Source organism: Panthera leo, chromosome D2 (genome assembly GCF_018350215.1).
Source record: "Panthera leo isolate Ple1 chromosome D2, P.leo_Ple1_pat1.1, whole genome shotgun sequence".
NCBI classification, from domain to species: domain Eukaryota; kingdom Metazoa; phylum Chordata; class Mammalia; order Carnivora; family Felidae; genus Panthera; species Panthera leo.
The window spans coordinates 71,423,675-71,438,360 of NC_056689.1; the positions used below are offsets into that span (position 1 = coordinate 71,423,675).

Consider the following 14,686-nt stretch of genomic DNA (forward strand, 5'->3'; position numbering starts at 1 on the left):
GTATAGGTTGCACCTTGAAGAAATTCACAGGATAGCTTACATTTGCCTTTAAATTTAATAATAATAAACAAGATCTCTCTACTTTATTTAACTTTAGTGATAGTGTACTAGATTAAATTCTTTTAGTTCATTCTTCCCACTTGCAAAATCAACAGATTCTATTTTTTGCAAGTCAATAAAAGCAAAGGTAGCACTGAGAATATATATATAACAAGATTTATTAACTGATTCATTTATGTAACAAATTTTTTTTGAGCTTCTAAGTGCTAGGCACTATTCTATGTCTTAAGGATACGTCGTGGAACAAAGAAGACAAGGATCCTTGTGGAGCTGACATTTCAAGCTAGGAGAGACAGATCACAGAGTGATCCAGAGTGGCTGCACCAGCTTGCATTCCCACCAACAACGCAAAAGAGATCCTCTTTCTCCGCATCCTCGCCAACATCTGTTGTTGCCTGAGTTGTTAATGTTAGCCATTCTGACAGGTGTAAGGTGGTATCTCATTGTGGTTTTGATTTGTATTTCCCTGATGATGAGTGATGTTGAGCATTTTTTCATGTGTCGGTTGGCCATCTGGATGTCTTCTTCGGAGAAGTGTCTATTCATGTCTTTTGCCCATTTCTTCACTGGATTATTTGTTTTTTTGGGTGTTGAGTTTGATAAGTTCTTTATAGATTTTGGATACTAACCCTTTATCTGATATGTTGTTTGCAAATATCTTCTCCCATTCTGTCAGTTGCCTTTTAGTTTTGCTGATTGTTTCCTTTGCTGTGCAGAAGCTTTTTATTTTGATTAGGTCCCAGTTGAGTAAGAAGTTGCTGCAGGCAAGATCAAAGAGGTTTTTGCCTGCCTGCTTTCTCCTCAAGGATTTTGATGGCTCTTGTCTTACATTTAGGTCTTTCATCCATTTTGAGTTTATTTTTGTGTGCGGTGTAAGAAAGTGGTCCAGGTTCATTCTTCTGCATGTTGCTGTCCAGTTTTCCCAGTACCACTTGCTGAAGAGACTGTCTTTATTCCATTGGATATTCTTTCCTGCTTTGTCAAAGATTAATTGGGCATATGTTTGTGGGTCCATTTCTAGGTTCTCTATTCTGTTCCATTGATCTGAGTGTCTGTTCTTGTGCCAGTACCATATTGTCTTGATGATTACAGCTTTGTAGTATAGCTTGAAGTCTGGGATTGTGATGCCTCCAGCTTTGGTTTTCTTTTTCAAGATTGCTCTGGCTGTTCGGGGTCTTTTCTGGTTCCATACAAATTTTAGGATTATTTGTTCTAGCTCTGTGAAGAATGTTGGTGTTATTTTGATAGGGGTCTCATTGAATATGTAGATTGCTTTGGGTAGTACCGACATTTTAACAATATTTGTTCTTCCTATCCAAGAGCATGGAATCTTTTTCCATTTTTTTGTGTCTTCTTCAATTTCTTTCATAAGCTTTCTATAGTTTTCAGCATGTAGATTTTTCACCTCTTTGGTTAGATTTATTCCTAGGTATTTTGTGGTTTTTGGTGCAACTGTAAATGGGATTGATTCCTTGATTTCTCTTTTTGACGCTTCATTGTTGGTGTATAGGAATGCAACTGATTTCTGTGCGTTGATTTTATATCCTGCAACTTTGCTGAATTCACGAATCAGTTCTAGCAGTTTTTTGGTGGAATCTTTTGGGTTTTCCATATAGAGTATCGTGTCATCTGCGAAGAGTGAAAGTTTGACCTCCTCCTGGCCGATTTGGATGCCTTTTATTTTTTTTGTGTTGTCTGATTGCAGAGGCTAAGACTTCCAATACTGTGTAGAATAATAGTGGTGAGAGTGGACATCCCTGTCTTGTTCCTGACCTTAGGGGGAAAGCTCTCAGTTTTTCCCCATTGAGGATGATATTAGCGTTGGGTTGTTCATACATGGCTTTTATGATCTCAAAGTATGCTCCTTTTATCCCTACTTTCTTGAGGGTTTTTATCAAGAAAGGATGCTGTATTTTGTCCGATGCTTTCTCTGCATCTGTTGAGACGATCCTATCGTTCTTGTCCTTTCTTTTATTGATGTGTTCAATCACATTAATTGTTTTGCGGATATTGAACCAGCCCTGCCTCCCAGGTATAAATCCCACTTGCTCGTGGTGAATAATTTTTTTAATGTATTGTTGGATCCGGTTGGCTAATATCTTGTTGAGGATTTTTGCATCCATGTTCATCAGGGAAATTGGTCTGTAGTTCTTTTTAGTGGGGTCTCTGGTTTTGGAATGGGAATTACAATTTAAAGTAGAGTGGTCAGGTTAGGCTTTACTGAGAAGGTCACATTTGAGCAAAGACTTGATTAAAATGAGGGAATTAGCTACATAGATATTTAGAAGAACATTCCAGTCAGAGGGAGTAGTCAGTACAAAGGCACTAAGTTTCTAACTTAACACGCTCATTGGGTTTGAGGACCAGCAAAAAGGCCGGTGTGCCTGGAATTGAATTACTGAGGGAGAGATCAGTCAGATATGAGCTTAGAGAAATTACAGAACAAAGGGAGGTGACTTGGGGATATGGGGCTCAGGGGTTGTTGGAGTGATGGAGATATGTGAAGAATGGAGCCAGATCAGCTATGTCTTAGCGTTGAGAGGCATTGTAAGGATTTTGACTTTTACCTTAAATGAAATGGGGAGCCAGCCACTGAAGAATTTTGAGAAGATTGATATAACTTGACTTCTAATTGAGAATAGACTAGAAGCAGAGTACCAGTTAATAGGTTACTATTATAATTATAATATAGATGCCCCCAGGTGATGCACCTGCCCTCAGGTGACAGTACTGGGGGCAGGCAGTGGAGGGGATAAGAATGGCATGAATACTGAATGTAATTTTAAAGCAGGGTTAATAAGATTTGCTGATGAATTGGATATGGGAGGGGGTAAAAGAATGAAAAGAGTCAGAGTGACTTTAAGATTTTTTTGACCGTAGAGTAAGGTGGAGTTGTCATCAACTGATATGAAGAAGATTTTAGGAGGAAAATTAGTTTGATTTCGTATGTGGAGTTTGAGGTGTCTTTTAGGCATCTATGGGAAGATGTTGAAGAGGCAGTTGGGGTTTGGGGAGGAGGTCTGTACTGTAGCTATAAATTTGGGGCTTAAAATAGTAAGTTGGAAACTACTGATGATACTTAAAGCCATGAAATCAGATGAGATCACCAGGAAGATGAGTATGAAAGAGAATAGAACAGACTGAGCTATGAGTCACGACACAGTTCATGGGATATTCTGTGCTAAACATATAGGTTTCTGCCTTATAGAAGTTTACCTGATGTTGAAAAACTTACATCCACTTATGTTATTGTCTGTGACTTAGACAAGTAGAATAAACAAGTCCTGTTTTCAATGCTAGCTAATTCTGTATTAGTCATTTTCAACTGCTCAGAACCAAAGTCTGTAAAACTTTGTTTTAGGCCTTCCACAACTCAAAATAATAAATAAGTTGGAAACTACTGTTCTTTGTTTTTTTAATTTTAATTTTTATTTATTTATTCATTTTTAAATATAACTTATTGTCAAGTTGGCTAATATACAGTGTATACAGTGTGCTCTTGGTTTTGGGGGTAGATTCCCGTGATTCATCGCTTACATACAACACCCCATGCTCATCCCAGTAAGTGCCCTCCTCAATGCACATCTCCCATTTTCCCCTCTCCCCCGCCCCACCCCTCACTGTTCTTTGTTAACAGGACGGTTCCTTTCTATATTATAATAGCATCATTGACCTAAATTGTGAGAACCAGATATTCTTGGAACCACAGTAATGTAATGATTACCACTCACACGATTAATTGTCCTACAAAATTAAAATATTGTCAGAACAGCTTGTAGACATTTAAAATGCCCTAAAATTCATGCCTGGCCTTTGGAGATTGGTTTTATGGGTCTAGAAAATGTTTAGAATACTTGGTGTACTGAAACAAAATCAGATTTTTCACTGATGTTGGAAGATTGGACTCTTGCACTGTTATCTTGTTTTGCCTTTTGTTGGAGAAACTTCAGATTCAGTACACATACTAAGTCATAAAATTATTTCTGGAATGATTACAGTAAGTTACATACACCTCTCTTAAAATCTCCCTTCTCAGCATATTTTCCCTTTTCTATTAGCAATCCAGTTTCTTTTTGAGAAATTGACTTTCATTTAGTGAGAGTAGTCTTCATGGGATGATAAATCCAGATACCTGCCTATTCTAAACTTGATTTTTTAGCTTCATTTTGAAATTTTCTGAATTTCTCCAGTAATTGCCATTTTCCTTAAGCTAGCCAACACTGGTTTCTTTGGCTTATAACTAAAGAAATCTAGTTGATATACTACACTAGACATACTTTTAAAGGGCATTATATATGTTTGTATACAATATTTCTATTATTAGCTTTATTTAAAATGCCAAAAGTGGTATTTGCAGTATAGTTATTGATAGAAATTTGGCTTAATCTGCATTTGATATAGTTCAAAGTTAGCAGCATTTATTTAATGTTTTAAATTGAGAACTGAAAAAAGAAAAGAAATATAATTTGGCCCTTTAAATATGTATCGCCTTAATGGTAAAATGTTTTTTTCATGATGGCTTAGATTAAATATGAGTTAAAAGTATGAGCTAAAAGTATATCAAGAAGAAGCCCAAAATTCTAGAGCAAGACTACTTTTTCCCCTGAAAATCCCTTACTTTATGACTTTTTCGTTTCCTTTCTGGACTTAAATGATATAGAGAATCTCTACTCAAAGTAATTCTTGTTTTTAGAAATCAAAGACTGCTATTAAGTTATTAATCAGTAAGGAACAACTCATCTCCCTCCTTACCGGGGGAGGTAAATTTTACTGTTATGTTTTTCTCTCTGAATCTTTGTACATAATAATTACAGGTTTTCTAGTAATGTCAAAAATAGTATATAATTCTGTTCATAAATTTGGGTGATCTTTGGGGAGTTGCTGTTTCATGCACCTGAAGACTTTAAAATTTTATCTTTCTTTGTGGAAACAAAGTTATTTTATAAAATTCATTTGTGTAAAACAAATATATATTTTTTGTATTGGTTTCCAGTATAAAATCAGAGATAGATTCCTTTAGAAAAAGTTTTCCAGTGCAAAATAATTCAAATACTTTGGAAAGGAAGAAAGAATATAATTTGGTAGTATGGAATACTTTGGAAAAACTTTAAAAACCTTGTAGTTCTTCATTCTAGGTTTTGTTTTTGTAATTATTTCTCTGTTTGATTTACTTGGGATTATAGGGACTTTTTACTTGTAATTTTCCTTTTTTTGACACATATATTTATAGTATCTAACAACACTAGGCTTCATTAACTTGATTTGCCTGAATTATACTTAGTTTTCTTAATAGAATGAGGGGATTGACTTAATAAGAATAGGATTGCTATTGGGATGCTTCTAGTGTACTATTGAATATCAAGTATAATCTCTCTTTATCGTCTCAGAAACCCAGGCTCTTTCAGGTATAGTCTCCCTGGTTAAACTGAAGCTTGAAGAAGTTAAGTAACTTGTCCAGGGTTTCATACCTAATAAGTTGGAAAGCTAAGTTTTACTTCATAGCTCATGCTTTTTTTTTTATTTTTAATATTTTCAGTTTATTTTGAGAGAGAGAGCAGGGGAGTGGCAAAGAGAAAGGGAGTGGGAGAGAATCCCATACAGGCACTGACCATGTGGAGCTTGATATGAGGCTTGAACCCATGAATTGCGAGAGGATGACCTAAGCCGAAACCGAGAGTTGGATGCTTAACCCACTGAGCCACCCAGGTGCCCCATAGCTCATGCTTTTAATCTTTTTTTTTTTTTAGCTCTTAGGTTATTTTCATTCATTCATTCAGTAAGTGTATACTGAGGCCAGTCATATAGGGGTTGTAGGCCATGTTAGGGACTTTTATTTTATTTGAAGTATGATGGGAAACCATTGAAGGATTTTGAGTAGGAAAATGATAGAAGTGGATTTATATTTTAATCATTCTGGTTGTGCTGTGGAGAGTTGAATGTGTAGGAAGGGAACCAGAATGGAAATAAGGAGACCGATTTGGAGACTGCTGTTCCAAATAGTCCAGGTGAGTACACGGGGGCTCGGACTAGGGCGGTAGTTGTAAATGAAGGAATTGGTAGTTGGTCTGTAGGCGGGGTGACAGAATTTAAAGACATTTATAACGGGTAAGGTGTACAGACACTTAGTCACCAGCCAGTCAAAATGGTATTGCTTTTGGGTCTGAAGCAAGATCCTGGATGAGCCATGCTGAGCCAAGCATCATTCCTTTAGTTGTTAAGTAGAGAAGTGTTGATCATCTCAGCACAGGGGCTAGGGGAACGCGAAGGGAAGGCTGGGTACTTGAGGCAGCATCTACTTAGATTGAAGCATCTCCATATTATACTAATTGGAAAGGCTGTACACCTGCACACCTGGTGAAGTCAGTCCAGGATTTGTCGATGGATGGATATGGAGTGTGGGGGGAAGAGAGAACTCAAGAATAGCTCCATGGTGTTTGCCCTGAGCAGGGCCGTAAGTGGGAGTGCCGTTTACTAAGATGGTAAAACACTGGTGAAGGAGCCGATTTGAGAGGGAAGAATGAATTGTGGACATGGTAAATTTGAGATGATTATTAGACATCCAAGTGAAGATGTCGTGGAGGGAGTTTGCCTTAGAGTCTGGGATTCAAGACGAAATTGTGGGGCTGGAGATACACATTTGGGAGAGATCAGAGATAGGGATTCTACCCCCTATGATTACAGAATAGCCTTTCCCCCTCAAAAATCACTCAGCAGCCTGCTACTGATGGCTAAAGTTACAGCATTAGAAATTCATTTATGCTCTATGGATTATTAAATGACATATAACCTGGAGGAGTGGTAGCATATTAAATCTTTATAAAATCCCTACTGTAATGTGAATTAGTTTATTACTTTCTTTTCAAGACAGCTGAGATGTGTTTACCTCGAGGAGATTCCCATATTGATAGAGACGGGTTAGGCAGGGAGAGTTGATGCAGTGAGGTTGCATAAGGGATCACGTTAGGAAGTGGTAGATAGAGAATTTTTCATGGATATATTTTTATAAAAAAGGGAGTCTTGGAGGGCCTTAAATTGTAAATATCACCATTAGATTTTTAATGGATGCTGAAGCCGTTTGTGTGTATAAAGTTGTTATTTGTGTTTCTTCATAGTTATTTGTGTTTTAAATTAGTATTCATTTTATAAATTTACATTTTAAATCATTTTACTATCGAATGCAGAAAGCTACAAATTAAGACATCTAACTTCCTTAAACTTTTAAGCCATATTCATAAATCTCATTCTATTTATAAGCTTACTAATTTAGATCAAAATAATCAATAGAATTTGGCTATGGGCCATTACTTCCAATAATTGCTAGAAGTTACATAAGATATGGTAGTAACAAAGATAGGAAGAATTTTGACTGCTATTTTGTGTAGAAAATCAGATATTTTAGATAACTGAGTAAAATTAAAAACTCTTTTCTATAATAAATAAATAAATAAATAAATAAATAAATAAATAAATAAATAAATAAAGTTATTGGTATTAGTTTCATGTACCAGCTGTAACAAATTACCATAAACCTCATGTCTTAAAATAATGCACACTTACTAATCTCTTGCCGTTCTGAGGTAAGAAGCCTGGAATCAGTTTCACTGGGCTAAAGTCTCTGCGTTGACAGGGTCACATGCCTCCTAGAGGCTCTAGGAAAAAGTCTGTTTCCTTGACTTTTCCAGCTCCCTTCCTCCATCTTCAGAGCTTGCAGCACAGCATCTGGCTTCAGTGGTCACATTGCTTTCTTCTTCTGTATTCAGAGCTTCTGTCTTGTAAGGACACTTGTGATTATATTTAGAGCCTGCTTAGATAATCCAGGAGAAACTACCTAGCTCAAGATTCCTAATTTAATCATATCTTCCAAGTCCCTTTTGCCAGATAAGGGAACATTCCAGTGGTTCCAGTGATTAGGACCTCGATATCTTTAGGGGCCATTAGTCAGCCTGCCACAAACCTGCTCTGAAATATTTTGCTTTAGTGCAGTTTTCATAAACATATGATTGCTTTAAATGTATTCCTGACTCTCTTAAGAATTTTACCTGCTGTTATTCTTTATCAGAACCTTTGCCAAGTAATACCTGGGTATTATTTGCTGCTCCCAACTCTGTGCCTTTAGGTGGTAGAGACTGTTTTTAAGTTTTTATTTAGAAAGAATTTTGTGCTCGCTTCGGCAGCACATATACTAGAGAGAATTTCAAATTTATGGAAAAGTTGCAAGAATAAGAATAATACAAAAAAGTGTCCAAGTGCCCTTTTCCCAAATTCATCTATTGTTAACATTTTACCCTATTTGCTTTATTATTTCTGACTTACGTGATTTTTAAAAAATTATGTTTCCTTTTTGAGAAAACAAGATATAAAAATTCGTACCAGTGGATACATGATTGATATATAATGTCCATATGATCTCATTAGAGACTGGCAACCTTTTCTGCAGTTTTTAGCTTTGCAGGCCACGTGATCTGTGTTGTAAGTACTCAACTTTACTAGTGCAAAAGCCGTCATAGATGACACTTAAATGGATGAGCATGCTATGTTCTTTTTTTTTTTTTTTTTTTTCTAAGTTCATTTATTTTTTTGAGAGAGAGAGTGGGTCGGGGAGGGACAGAGAGAGAAGGAGAGAGAATCTCAAACAGGCTGTGTGCTGTCAGTGCGGAGCCTGATGCCGGGCTTATACACACGGACCCGGACGGTGTGAGAACATGACCTCAGCCGCTATCAAGAGTCGGTCGCCCAACCAGCTGAGCCATGCAGGAGCCCTGAGCATGATATGTTCTAATAAAACTTTATTTGCAAAAACAGTATGGGGCTGGATTTTGCTCACAGGTTGTTGTTTGCCAACCTGAATTAAATGAATTCTAAGTGATTTAGAATTGGACTTAAAAAATGTTTTTGATGGCAGTGTGTTCCTTAAATTTCTTGAATTACCAAGGAATAGTTCATGGTCTTTGCACTCAGAAATAGTAACGTTTTCTGTATCTCATTAAAAGATTATGTCATTATCAAAGAGATAATCTAGACTGCTACTTAGTTTGTACCTGAAAAATACACTCCTAGCACGTGAGCATTGAAAAGTACTTTGAAGATGAGGGGTGCTGGAGTGGCTCAGTTGGTTAAGCTTCTAATTCTTGGTTTGGGCTCAGGTCATGATTTCACAGTTCATGAGTTTGAGCCCTGCATGGGGCTCTGCACTGACAGTGTGGAGCCTGCTTGGGATTCTTTCTCTTTCCCTCTCTCTGTTTCTGCCCCTCTCACGTGTTCTCTCTTTCCCAAAATAAATAAATAAAAACAAAAACCAAAATCTTAAAAAATGAAAAGGGCTTTGAAGATGAATAAATGAATGCATGGGGTGAGTGCACAAATAGGAAACTGTATAGGCTAATGTTTCTCAAATTAGGTTCTGTTTGGAAGTTTAAAAAATTTGTGGTTCAAGATAACCTAAAACTTTTTGGTATTAACAAATTTAAGGCAAGAGATTGATCTCATAATTGAGTAAAAATGTCACTTGATTGCAGTGTCAGCATTCCTGTGGACTACTGATTGGGACGAAGTAGTATCACTTATTATAGGCTAAAAAGAATATCGCTGAAGGGTTTTGATGCTTTTGTGACCATGATAAAATGCCATATTGTATGAACTTAAGATTTATAAAAGGTAAAGGAAAAAAAGTGATGGGAGAATTATGTCAAAATAATACAGGTATGCTAAAGTTATGTTAAAAAGGTACTGTAATAGGGGCGCCTGGGTGGCTCTGTCAGTTGAGTGTCTGACTTCAGCTCAGGTCATGATCTCATGGTTCATGAGTTTGAACCCCATGTTGTGCTCTCCGCTGTCAGTACAGTCTGTTTCGGAGGACCCTCTGTCTCCCATCTCTCTGTATCTCCCCCGCTTGTGCTCTCTTAAAAATAAATATTTTTTTAAAAAGGTGCTATAATTATATCGTTTTCAACTTGGGACCGATGATTTACTTTGAGCAAAACAATGTCACCCATCTTATTAGGTAGACATAAATTTTATTGGTTTTATAAATTTTTTTGTATATAATTTATAAATTTTTCTTGTTTTTATATTTACAAAAGAACTTCAAATAGAGTTTATATCTAGTTTTGTTTGAGTGTATTTTAGTTTCATTAGAATTAAAATGATTTATGAACTCCTCTAAGTTTGGTGAAAATATATTTCCTTTAAGAGCATTCCTTCCATTACTTAAGTTTGGAAAACCTGATCTAGGCTAGTCTACATTTTACAGATGAAGAAATTAAGACTCATGAGTAATATCATGAATATGGATAGGTAAAGGCAGTATTTTCAACTTAAAGTATTTAATTTACCCTGCATTTATTAATAGTTTTTACTTTACTATGCATAATATTTTTTTCTGTTTGAGGACATTAAGTCTCCCTGATACAAATTTTGGTTGTTCTTAATAAAAATACAAAGAAAATATAATTTTTATTTTTATATTTGTCTAATGGTTTACACATTATAAATGCTTTCATTTCTACAGTCTTTTAAAAAATTAGATATGTATAATAACCTTTAGGGAATAGACTGTTATTTCTGTTTCATCTTTATAGATGAAGGATTGATGACAGGAGAGGTAAACAGACCTGTCCAAGGTCACACTTGCAGTCAGTGACCAAACTGGGATTTGAGTACATTGTTTTGCAGTCTAATATTCTACTAGCAAAAATAAAGTAAATATGAGATTTTATAGTATTTAAATCATTCTTTTAGGCTATGGTATGTATGTCTGGTATGTGAATTTTTTTCACCTGTAGGCATTACATTTGCTGTTAGAATTTTTCCTGTAACTTATATTTCAGACCATTTGTCATGCACATTATATTTATCAGTATCATGAGCATTGATTTCTTAAATTCTCTTAATCCATATATTTTGTTTCTATAATCTAAGGTCTTTGTTTAATGCATTGTGTTTGATTTTTTTTAATAGGTCCTGATTGTTCTTTGAATGTTCCTTCTACTGAATCTTACTGGATTCTACCAAATGTTAAACCCTTCAGTCCTTCTGTAGGTCGGGCTTCCCATAAAGCAGTTTTATATGGGAAATTTATGTGGGTGATTGGTGGATATACTTTTAACTACAGTTCTTTTCAAATGGTCCTGAAGTAAGTTTTTTTTTTCAAATGTTCATAATCTGTTTTTTTTTAAGCCAGTTCTTTTTGGTAATAAGGCCTATCCTAAATATTTTATTGCTGTCCAAATTTAAAGTGGTCATATTAGTGCTAGTATCTGTTTGCTACATGGGACTGATTTGAGAATATATGAACTCAATATATCCATAGTTAATTATTTGCCATTGTGCATATAGTTAATTATTTGTATTGAAATTTCATTACCTCTCTAGAGAGTCCTTTTAGCAAATTCTGAGTATGAAAATATTAACTTCAAATAAGTAGGGGACCATGCCTGTATTAGATATTATGAATCCTGTCACCTTTTATTTTTTGAGAATGAAGCGTAATTGCTTGTATAAAAATGCTTTCAGTTTGTTCTGTAAATTTTAATTTACCTGAACTTTTACTTTGCATTTACCTTAGAAGCTTTTGGGAAAAACAGTGCCAGTATTATAAAATATATCATTCATTTACTGTTGGCTCAATAGAGATTATCCTCTGCATGATTAGATGATATGAGAGGAATCACATGATGGCAGGTTTATCTGATTTTTTTCAGCTGGTGATTATATTTTATTGACCATCTATTAATAGAATAAAAGAGGAAATAGAATAATTTGATTATCAATGTTTTCAAGGGTGATACTTGTACTAGTTATAACTGGTACAACTTGGGCATCAACCAGTCAATCAAAATGACCTTGGACAGTATAGCATAGTAGTGTGTACCCAGTTGGGTTGCCAGATTCAGCAGAGAAATATCCAGGACACCTAGTTAAACTTGAATTTCAGATAAACAATGAATAATTTGTTATTATATGTAGGCCCTTTGCAATATGCAATATATATATATATATATAATTTTTAAAATATGTATTTTTGTTTTTGTCCCAAATATTGCATGAGTCATACTAAAAAATTGTTGGTTGCTTATCTGAAATTCAGATTTAACTGAGCATCCTATATTTTATCTGGCAGCCCTAGGCACTGAAAATATTAACCTTGTTAATTTGGGGGTTATAAAAAAGTCTGAGTTTAGGAGGACACTGCTTTAAAACTATAATTGACTATGATTGAAATTAAAGTATAACATAAAGTAAATTCTGGAGAGAAAAGAAAGGAAGAGTTATAGGTAAATATTTAAGTGAAGAATTAGAATTATGTATCACAATATGTGAAGGATAAAATATTATAGAAAGAATTGAAGGAGAGTTGGGGGATTAAATGAGTTGTTAAGATATGCAAAGAACCTGAAGAAATAGTAAGATTTAAATGTGGAAACGAGGAGTAAATTAACTATGATCAATGAAAATAAAAAGCCTATGAAAATAAACTAAAACTTTGAATTAAATTGTGATATTTGCAAAGGAGAGTTGTGAACACAGAGTATAATTGTCAAGGAAACATCGGAATCTTAAGAGTTTGTGTTCTGTACAAGTTTAATAGCATATTTAAAGTTAGGTGATGAATATTACTTGACACTCTCCTAAACTTACATATTTCCCATTTGAATCAGATAGTTTAACTTTTTATTTTGTCTGTAACCTGGCTCTTTTGCTTACAGTGTTTAGTTTTGTACTAAGCTGTGAGGTGTTAGATTAGAAGTGACCTTATCACTGTTTTCATAAGTTTGAGAATATTTTTATTATTCTGAATGTAGTTCAATTGTAGGTAAGGATTTTTCCCCACTTATAAAAAAGTAGGGGAGTAGGTAGGTAAATTTTTGAAGTGATAATGTCAGTTGTAAGTAGGTAGGTAGGTAAGTTTTTAGAAGTGATAATGTCAGTCGTAAGTCGATTTATCTCCTGTAGAATTTAATTGAGATATAGATGTTACATTTTAAGATGAAATTGTTCAGTAATATAAAAGTTCTGTATTAGTGTATTAAATTAGAATGTTTTATAGAATGTATATACATTGACATTTGTGAGAATTGACATGTATTTATGGGCATAGCAAACTTTTTAATATTTACTCTTTGCTTGATACTTGGGACAAATCAGTGGACGTAATAAATGTCCTTATCTTTATGGAGTTAGTGAGGAATGACAAGCAAGTAGAAAAAATATATAATTACCATAATAGGTAAGTACACTGTAAGTAAATTATATGTATGCACATATATAGAGATAGCAAGATAAATAGGATAAGCAAATCACGAGTGCCTAAGAGGAGAGAGCTACAGTTATAAATGTAGTTGTCAAGGTAGGCATCACGGGAAAGGTGATAATTGAACAGACTTGAAGGAGGTTAGGCATTGTCAGTGCAGTTATCTGGAGGCAGGGAAAGAGCCAGACAAAAGCCTTAATGTGGGAGCTACTTAGTTCAAGCAGCAGCAAGGAGGCCCATTTGACTTGCGCCGAGTGCATGAGAGGGAAGCATGAAATTACAGGGATAATGGAGGCGGGGGAGAGATTATGTAGGGTATTGTAGATCTTTTGGGGAGTCATGGGAATGTATGAGCATGCTTTGACTTATATTTAAGAGTCACTGTGTCTAGTCATGAATATACTGGGATTGGGAGGAAGAGTAGGAACGGAGCTTGAGTTAGGATGAAATCATCAAGGGAATGAATTTTAGGTGGAGAAGAGGACCAAGAACTGAGCCTGAGGCACCATATCACTAGGAGGTCAGGGGAAAAGAGGAGAAACCATCAGAGGAGACTGAAACGAGTGGCCAGTGAGGTAGGAAAACCAACGGTGTGATGTCTTTGAAGACAGTAGATGAAGAGGAAGGTTTGATTGGCAGTGTCAAATGCTAATGATTAACTGGGTCCAGGAAAATGGAAGACTGAGAAGTGGGCAGGGATTTGGCATGAGGAAGTTGATTTTAACAAAAATGGTTTTGCTGGAGCAGTGTTTTTAAAAGCTTGATTGGAGTTAGTTGAAGAGAGAGTAGAGAGAGGTGTAGGGAGGGACAAGGAAGAAATGGGGCAGTAAAGAAATGGAGTGATAGCCTGACAGGGTAGTCTTTCTCTTTTCTCTTTTCAAGAGAAAAAATTTTTTTTATAAGTGGGGAAAAGTAACACCATGTTTTTATATTGATGGGAATTATCTAGTAAGACCAGAAAGTGGTGATATAGGAAAGAGATGGGAGAACTACTAGAGTGTTGTGGGATCTAGTGCCCCAGAAACACAAATTTAGTTTGTTGATAGCAGGTACCAGCCGGCTGCCAAGTAGGGGCCTAGGCCCTAGAAGCTAACAATGGTTTTTGCATTTGTAAGGAGCTATAGAAAAGAAATGAAGACGAATGTAGTGGGGTACACAAAGCCTAAAATATTTACCATCTGGCCCTTCATCTAAATAGTTTGCTGAGCCCTAATTTATGGTCACTTAGTGGAAAACAAGTGTGTTGGGTACAGATATGGTAGGTAGGTGGATGTAGGTATGAGTCTGTGGAAGATATGTTCTGATTGATTTCCTCATTCATGCCATACACATGTGTTTTATAACTCCAAGGTAGGATATAAGTTAAACATAATCCTG

General features: G+C 35.5%; 1 protein-coding gene across 5 annotated transcripts in view; it reads left to right on the forward strand.

Moving 5' to 3' along the window:
- Positions 1–14,686, forward strand: part of ATRNL1 (attractin like 1) — a 777,769-nt gene that overhangs the window by 46,193 nt on the left and 716,890 nt on the right. For all 5 annotated transcript variants that reach the window (XM_042908168.1, XM_042908169.1, XM_042908170.1 and 2 more), the window contains exon 6: positions 11,017–11,191. In XM_042908168.1, the coding sequence (XP_042764102.1) occupies positions 11,017–11,191 (175 nt within the window). The remainder of the gene's footprint in view (positions 1–11,016; positions 11,192–14,686) is intronic.